Here is a 9,315-nt window from a genome sequence, read left to right on the forward strand (position 1 = left end):
CACACACACACACGCACACACACACGCACACACACACACGTACACACGCACACACACACATGCACACACACACACGCACACACACACGCACACACACACGTACACGCACACGCACACACACACATGCACACACACACACATGCACACACACACATGCAAACATACGCGCACACACACATGCACACATACACACGCACACACACACGCACACACACACACGTACACACGCACACACACACATGCACACACACAGGAATTTGACCGTTGTTGTGTGTCGGGTGCTGTTTGGAGTGACACGATCCTCAAAGACTACCCCCCCCGCCCGCCCCCCCCCCCCAACTCCCCCCACTCACCGGGACGGTCTTTGTCAATCCTGGGTATGAGATTAATCTGGAAAGGCCAACTGACCCTTAAGGCAGTAAAATAGCACCATATTGAAATAAAAAAAAGGAACAACATAATTCTTTCACTTCAGGGCGATCCAGGCAGTCCCTTGAATTGTTTTGGTAGTGATGGAAGATGGTATGTCAACGGCATCGGAAGCTTCACGGGACTCGTGCCATGTAACACAGACAGGAAGCCCACAGTGTACACCCGAGTGTCTGCCTACAACAGCTGGATTAATGATGTAAGTCCATCTTCAAGCGTTAAGCACGAAGATGTCTCTCTGCAATTTAAAATGAGCTCAGCCTTGGCGAGTTATTGGATAATAAGGCCATTGCCTGCTTGAAAGCTCAAGTTGCCACAAAGAGGTGCCTAACTAGTGGCATCTAGTGGACATCGATGGAATGAATGGACATGGAGATAGTGCAGGAAGCTGGGGATGAGACAGATCCCCTTAGGAATCTTTTTTATTCATTTGTGGGACATGGGCATCACTGAGTGGCCAGCATTTATTGCCCATTCCTAGTTTCCTGAGGTCAGTTGAGAGTCAACCGCATCGCTGTGGCTCTGGAGTCACGTGTAGGCCAGACCGGGTAAGGACGGCAGATTTCCTTCCCTAAAGGACGTTGGTGAACCAGATGGGTTTTTACAAGAATCGACAATAAACTGCAGAGGGCACAAACACAAATCAGTCCAAAAAGCTGGGGGTGGGGCCCATTCTCACAGGAGAGGCTGACAACATGGCGCTGAGTGGGCCATTGCGCACGCGCCAATCTGTCGGTGCTGAGATTGGCGTACACGCAGTAGCTACGCACTGCCCGCCCTCCCGATCGCTGGCCAGCAACTGCCGCAGTGCCGGCCGTGTGACCACCCCTCTCCCACGCCGCACGTACGCCCCACACCCCCACCCCCCTCACAGCCCGATCACTGGCCCCAAGACCATGTCAGCGCTGACCAGGACCCCCCCTCCCGTCCATCCCCCAACCACTTCCGGCCTCTCCCTGACAGTGCCTACCCACTCCCCTCGCAGTGCCAATCCCAGCCCTGCAGTTCCCCCCCCTCCCACCCTCCATGGCTCACCCTCGATTGCCACCTCACCGATCCCTATGCAGAGTGGCAGCGGGACACCCATCCCAACCCCGCTGATTGGTCCACTAGGTCCTGCCCCTTTGGCACTGCCCCATGCCCCGATGGACAGCGCCAAGGTGGCCCCCTGAGCATTGGCACTTTGTCCCTTGGGCAGTGGCAGGGGGCACAGTCTGGCACTGACAAGGTGCCCACGCCCATTAGATGGCCCTGATTGTCCTCCCTTCACTCGAGCGGTGTGGGTCTGCTAGCTTCCTGAGAGTGGGAAGCCATCCTAAACGCCTCTGGAGTGAAACGCTCCTGGCGCAGGGGAACAGGCTAGGCGGCCTGGAGACTTCAGCCCCAGGGGTCCGCTAATCATATTTAGACTATATTAAAATTCCCCACTGCAGAACTAACATAGCTCTGTGCCTATTTCCAGCCTGTAGCTGATGGGAGAGGTGCTCGGGGCTGGACGCCCAGTGCGGATCGCGCTAACCCAGCCCTGCTGAAATCTCTCCCTTTATCTTCAGAATACTCAGGCAACAACCCAATTGGTGGCAGTATGAAGCGGAGCTCAGCATCACAGAATTATTACGATGGGGAAGGAGGCCATTTGGCCCATCATGCCTGCACTGGCTCTCCAAGCGAGCATTGTGACTGAGTGCCACCCCCCTGTCTTTCCCCCGTACCCCTGCGCGTTGCTTCAATTCAAACAATTATCCAATGCCCTCTTGAACGCCTCGATTGAACCCGCAGTTAACAATCAACAATCAATGATCCAGATTGGATTTTTTTGGGAGTTTGCTGTTTCATAATCCACATTCCATCATATTGCTGCTGGGATTCTCCCAGTTCCCGATAATCCTGTCAGGCAATACTTTAATGGGTAGGATAGGGTGAGGTTAAGCAGCAGGAAACCATGGCACAGTGGTTAGCACTGCTGCCTCACAGTGCTAGGGACCCGGGTTCAATTCCAGCCTTGGGTGACTATCTGTGTGGTGTTTAGACATTCTCTGTGTGGGTTTGCTCTGGTGTCCTCCCACCCTCCAAAGATGTGCGGTTAGGTTTTTTTTGGCCATTCTAAATTGCTACAGACCCAGGACAGCACATAAACCCCATCTTCACATGACCCTGTCAATCACTCCGATTTGAAATGCAGGGGGAACCTAAGTAAACAAAAGTCCATTAACTCTACTTAACCTAACCATCTGCGAGGATGAAAGGAGTGATTATTCTGATTCTCCATCTTCTGAGTTGTACTCCTTCCAGACTTACTGATTACCTGTAGGAAAAAAATTGAACTTTAAAACATTCTCCTGAGACATAAAAAAATAGGGTGTTATCTTATCAAAAAAATGGCGGGATGTTCATTGCAGCATGGAAAATGGAGCATTTCTCATCACTGGCATGTTTTTAGTTGGAGTCTTATGCCTCATTAGTGATCATTTTTATACCAGTGCCCTACTTGTGATGATTCACCCACCCCACACAATGACTGCAAGAACTGTGGGGCTCCATATAACCGGCACCCCCACACTCCCAGCAATTAGCGCACAACAACCAGCAGGTTGGGACTTGGCACTGGCAAGCTAGAAGCCACACCGCACTTTTTGGAGGTGGCCCTCACCAGGATGGAGTGGAGCAGAAGCGGGATATTGTCTACCCCCCAACTTCCAGGAGATGGCCTTCCAGCAAGGTCACCACCCCCGCAGTGACAGCTGCCCTGGCTGAGCAGGGCAGCCAGGGTAAGTGAGCCGCTCCCTGTCTCCCACCGGACCCTCTCGTACACCCCTCGCGCCCCCAGCCCTTCCTCTCACTCAGCCACCTTAGCCTGTGCCAACACCAGGCACCCTGTTCCCCCACTCCCTCCCACTATCACCATGCCCCCCCTCCCCCCCCCCCCCCGCTCCAGTAGCTGCTCTGTCCCTCACACTCCAGCTCCCACTCCTCATCACCATCTTAGATGTCCACACCACCATCTATACTCTCTCTCTCTCAGTGTCATTGCAGGACAAACTCAACCACAACAAGCGGGAACAGCCCACCGGAGTCATGCCTGGGGTCAGAACCCTCACGTGTTGTGAAGACTGGGCTCTCGAGCTGGCCAGGGAGGAGGAAGAGCGCTGCGGGGGGAAGGGGAGGCGGCAGAGAAATGTGAGAATCCTCAACACTACACTGTCATTCCTCCAGCCTCAGAATAACCAATGATTCCTCTGTATTCCCTGTAACGCACTGATACCATCTCCCTTCTCTTGTAGGCTGAAGGTGGAACAGGGGCCGGACAATCCTCGCACCCCCCGGACCCCATGGATTCTAGCAGCTCCGAGGGGGACCTCTCCAATCCCACAGTTAAAGAGCCATCACCCGCACCCAACACCAGTGCAGATACCCACTCCTCGGTGGGTCCCATAAAAGTAGGCAGGATTCTGGGTCACTCAGCGGTGACCACCCCGCAGGCAGAGGCTGGGATGCCCCTGAGAACTGGCAGCCGGAGGGATGCAGGAGGCCAGGGTTCCTGCCCAATGATGTGCCCCTGGGACTGGTCATCCCAGAGCTGTTGGAGCTGCAAAGGCAGAGTCGCCAGTATTAGGAAGGGATGACAACAGCTCTCCTTGGACTGCAAAGCTGATTGGAGAAGTCCCATCGCCTTCTATCCAAGGAGATGGTGCCATCGCAACAGTGCACTGCCAGGGTGGCATTAGCAGTGGAGACCTTGGTGCAGGACACGCACTCCCTGGCAGCAGATGCCCGCACCATGGTGCAAAGCACAGGTGAGAATCCACGAGATCTTACTCCCACTGTCCCTCCATCCCAAGGCACAGAGCCCCCAGGAACCTGAGGGAAGAGGGATGGACAGGAGTACAGCTTGGGGCTCTCCGGGCAGGGGACCCTGGGCCTCTCCAGTCCATCTGACACCCTCCATCCCTGAGAGCAGCACACCTCCGACCTGACACCGAGGAGGACAGCAGTTCAATATCCGTGCTGCCCAAAAGCAGGCCTGGACCTTTCAGGCTCTAAGTAGGCACTTAGCGGGCAAGGGTAAATGTAGGCATCAGGTCACCATTTTGTTCTGAATGTTGGGCATTAAACTTCACTTTGTTTGCTCTCAGAACTTGCGGCCTGCCTGTTTGTGCCACTCAGCTTGGGGAGCCACCACACTTGCCCTGGTGCCTCATCCCTGTGGAGTGTGAGAATGGCAGTGCTCTATCCCTCCCACCCACTTGCCAGCCCTCACCAAGGGAGGGCACTCCCTGAGCTACAATATGGGCAGGAACCCAGGAAGGAGGACACGGGAAGACACGGGAAGGGACGCACCCCCTTTCGAGCTCAGGGCGCTCAGATATGTAGGGAAGGCGAGGCCTGCAGGTGACCCCTCCCAACCTCTCTCCCCCAAAGTGGCGATCCTGAAACCCTCCCCCTCCTCCCCACCACCGAGCCAGGCCTATCCGTGTCCCTGAGTCCTCTCCGCTGCTTCCTGGGCAGTCTGCACCGCGGAGGGTGCTGACCACCTGAGCGTTCACCCCCCCCCGAAGCCCTCCCCGGGAGGTGAAGGCGCTGGGCTCATGCCCGTGTAGAGCTGTTGTTAATGGCGTCGGCGTGACGTCACTCCGATGCCCACTGAATATCCGGTGAGGAAGGGGAGGAAGTCCTGGAGAGAGTGCTCACTAACGACATGCTAATGTATTCAAATGAGCTCTCTGTGGCTCTGTTTCACACCACTCCCCCGGAGATTTGCCGGCATGAATTGCGCGCCCCGAATTTTGGTCACGTGCCATCAATCCCGCAGACAGAGTGTGCGAGCTCAGAATCACCCCCGTTATGTATATACACACTTTTATCGCAAATCCCCTTCCCTTTACTGTCTCTGCCCATTCTCCTATGAAATGCTCTTTCGATTGGGTGGCACGGTAGCACAGTGGTTAGCACTGCTGCTTCACAGCGCTAGGGTCCTGGGTTCGATTCCCGGCTCGGGTCACTGTCTGTGTGGAGTTTGCACATTCTCCCCATGTCTGCGTGGGGTTACTCCGGTTTCCTCCCACAGTCCAAAGATGTGCAGGTTAGGTTGATTGGCCGTGCTTAAAAAATTGCCCCTTAGTATCTGGGGATGCGTAGGTTAGTGGGTATAATATATTGGGGGTAGGGCCTGGGTGGGATTGTGTTCAGTGCAGACTCGATGGGCCGAAGGGCCTCTTTCTACACTGTAGGGTTCTATGGTTCTATTTTCTTCGCTTCTCTTTCTCTTTGCAGCTGAATCTTAGCCTGAAGTGACTGATTCCTGGTGAGTGTGGTCTCCCTGGTACCCCTTCCTATTTAAAACATCACCTCAATTGCAGTCACTTTGCTTATGGGTAATTTTAAGAGTGATGCATCTACCAATTCTGTTAATGGGACCTTTGTTCACTTTCTGTAAACCAGTCAGGGTTACGTATTCTATGTTTAGAACCATAAAATCCATACAGAGGCCGTTCGGCCCATCAAGTCTGCACTCTCCAGGGGTCCAGGACTTGAACCCTCCCCTCTGCCTTATCCCTGCAGAATTACCATGGCTAATTTCCTAACCTACAAATCTTTGGATATTAAGGGGCAATTTCCCATGGCCAATCCACCTCACCTGCACATCTTTAGACACTCTGGCCTACATGTGACCCCAGACCCACAGCAATGTGATTGTCTCTTAAATGCCTCCTGTTTGGGGAATTAGAGACAAGCAATAAATGCCTGCGAATCCCACAATTCATAAAATCGTGTGCTGTATAAGGTTTCCCTAGCGCTTGCTAATGGCAAGGTGTTGTTGGGCACATACCAGCTGGACATGTGGGTGGAATGGTGGTACAGTGGTTAGCACTGCTGTCTCACAGTGCCAGGGACCCGGGTTCGATTCCCGACTTGGGTCACTGTCAGTGTGGAGTTTGCACATTCCCCCCATGACTGCGTGGGTTTCCTCCGGGTGTTTCAGTTTCCTCCCACAGTCCAAAAACGTGCAGGTGAGATAGATTAGTCATAGTAAATACATGAGATTATAGGGATAGGGCAGGAGAATAGGGCAGGCCTGGGTAAGATGCTTTGTCAGGGAGTCGGTGCACACTTAATGGATCTCACTTTGCCTTCTTCTGCACTGTTGGGATGGTTTGATTCTATTCTATGATAGTTGTCCCTGTGTTATTCCCAGCACATTGCGGCTGGAAGTTGAGCTGCTGATCTTTGTAAGCAGAGACTACTCTGTTGCACACGTTCCCTGATCCATCAGGCCCTCCTCAGCCTCCAAGCATTTTGAATCTACCTTGAGTCCATTGCCCCAGCCATTGGGAATTGTAGTGGAATCTTCCAGCTCCTGGAAGATTCCGCTACATGCTTACAACCCGCAAGCCTCGACCTCATTGATTTATGGGGAGACGATGGCCTTAGTGGTATTATCGCCAGACTATTAATCCAGAAACTCTGCTAATGTTCTGGGGACCTGGGTTCGAATCCTGCCTCGGCAGGTGGTGGAATTTGAATTCTATTAAAAAAAAACTGGAAGGAAGAATGAAATTGTCGAATGTAGTAAAAATCCATCTGGTTCCCCAATGTTCTTTAGAGAAGGAAATCTGCCGTCCTTACCCAGTCTGGCCTACATGTGACTCCAGATCCACAGCAACGTGGGTGGCTCTCAACTGCCCTCTGGAATGGCCTGGCAAGCCATTCAATCCAAGGCAATGAGGGATGGGCAATAAATGCTGCCAGCCAGCGATGCCCATGTCCCACGAATGAATAAAAAAAATTGACCTTGCAGGAAGTGTTAGGAGTAAAGTTGTGTTTCTAAGAGCATTTTTAAGAAATCAACTGATTTGGGACTTTCTCACTTTGCCAGCACACTTTTGAAATATTGATTTGATTTGATTTATTATTGTCACACGTATTAACATCCAGTGAAAAGTATTGTTTCTTGCGCGCTATACAGACAAAGCATAACTTTCATAGAGAAGGAAAGGAGAGGGTGCAGAATGTGATGTTACAGTCATAGAGAAAGATCAAGTTAATGCAAGGTAGGTTGATTCAGAAGTCTGATGGGAAGAAGCTGTTCTTGAGCTAGTTGGTGCATGATCTCAGGTGAAAGAGAGCATGTCTGGGGTGCATGGGGTTCTTAATTCTGCTGGTAATGGGAAGTGTAGACAGAGTCCATGGATGGGAGGCTGGTTTGCGTGGTGGATTGGGTTTCATTCATGGCCATTTGTAGTTTCTTGTGGTCTTGGGCAGAGCAGGAGCCCATACCAACCAGAAAGAATGCTTTCTATGGTGCATCTGTAAAAGTTGGTGAGAGTCATTGCTGACATGCCAAATTTCCTTAGTCTTCCAAGAAAATAGAGGCGTTGGTGGGCTTTCTTAACTATAGTGTCGGCACGGGGGGTCCAGGACAGATTGTTGATGATCTGGACACTTAAAGAGTGGCCTATTCCTGCTCCTAGTTTGCGTGTATGTAACCTGGTTTGCTGTCGTTGTATTCACTAATAATCCAATTTCTTTGCTTCAGACAATGAGTAGCAACTAATGCCAGAAAACCGCAGCCTTCGAGTGATCACGTACCTTTGATAAAGAATTAAACCAGATTTGGTGGCGATTTGCACAGCAGAGACTCCTGCTCCACATTATTGAGAAGAATGTAAAGATACGATTTCTACAGTTTAAACATGATTCTTCGAGTTCAAATGAACTAGATCCCATATTATGTTTCTTTGTAATTTATTCTTAAAGTAGAGCTTGTATAGTTTTTAAATGCCGGGATTTATTTAACCTTCACGTTAATGCATTTGGTTCAGTTGGGATATTCTGGGAACAGCGTACGTCTACACTTTGGATGAAAGGGAGAACACACGACGCCAGTAATCTTCCCCTTGCATCTACCGCCTCTTTGAGAGACGTTGGCACTATGAGGGGTGTTGGCTTTGTTGCCACTGTCTGTAACTGTCCAGCTGGCAGCAGGGAGATCGAGCTGGTACTCGCCATTTGAGGAGGTGGGCACCATCTCAGAGGTTGGTTTCAATCTGTGCCCCCCGTTGTCACAGACGGATAGTCCTGTAGATTGGTCATAAATAAAGACATTTGGTTTGTTCTTCCTTGTAGTCCTCACGTACTTTTTCGGATGAGCTGTGCTCCGCCGTGATGTTCGAGAGCCATCAACACTCGCTTCACAGCTGCTTCCAGCTATTTCCCTTGGAAGTGTTGTGGGAAAATTACCACTTTGGAGTCAGACTGGGGGTGCGACAGTACAGTTTTATTTAACGAAGCTTCGTGGAGAAAAGGCACTGGCACTCCGCAGCACTGGGCAGCTACCTTCTCTCAATGATACAATAGGAGTGGTCCATCTTTTCCACAATAGATGGACCGGACATCATTAACACATCGTTGTCATCAAGTAGGTAAACATCGTTTAACACATCATTATAGACAGATACAGACACCAGCATTTCAATATCGCATTGTTCCATGAATGGATACATTTCCTCTTTAATCAATGACTTAGTCTCAGTCTATTCATACAGTAATTGGGTTTTCCTGCTTTTATGCATTCCCATTCCCATTCGTGGCTAATCTCCCTATCAGACCCCATTGTCCCAGGACTGTCTTTATCTTTAAGATGCCTGGCTTCCTGCACTATTTGTTCCCTCTATGTTTAATCTAAATAACTGTCTGCCCTGTGGTTTAAGTTTCAAGTGGTTGTCTGCATTGAAAATCAGTGCCTGCTTAATGCCTTTTAACCTTTCATGTGCCGGGCAGCTATTTCTATGCCATCTTTCTGGTTTATTTCCCACTACAGAAGGGGCAGTATTGGGTGATCGAATAGGGGTCTTCTAAAATTTGGAAGGGATTCAATAGGGTATTATT

General features: G+C 51.0%; 1 protein-coding gene across 1 annotated transcript in view; it reads left to right on the plus strand.

Annotated features, from left to right (window-relative positions):
* The window catches only part of LOC145335785 (proproteinase E-like), a 110,747-nt gene extending 102,635 nt beyond the window's left edge, over positions 1-8,112 (plus strand). Inside the window, exons 8-9 of the mRNA XM_080181515.1 lie at positions 476-628; positions 7,964-8,112. Coding sequence (XP_080037641.1) covers positions 476-628; positions 7,964-7,981 — 171 coding nt within the window. The 3' untranslated portion in view covers positions 7,982-8,112. The remainder of the gene's footprint in view (positions 1-475; positions 629-7,963) is intronic.
* The last annotated feature ends 1,203 nt before the right edge of the window (positions 8,113-9,315 follow it).

The sequence above is a fragment of the Carcharhinus amblyrhynchos genome, unplaced genomic scaffold (assembly GCF_965287045.1).
Source record: "Carcharhinus amblyrhynchos unplaced genomic scaffold, sCarAmb.v2.hapA scaffold_41, whole genome shotgun sequence".
Lineage (NCBI taxonomy): Eukaryota > Metazoa > Chordata > Chondrichthyes > Carcharhiniformes > Carcharhinidae > Carcharhinus > Carcharhinus amblyrhynchos.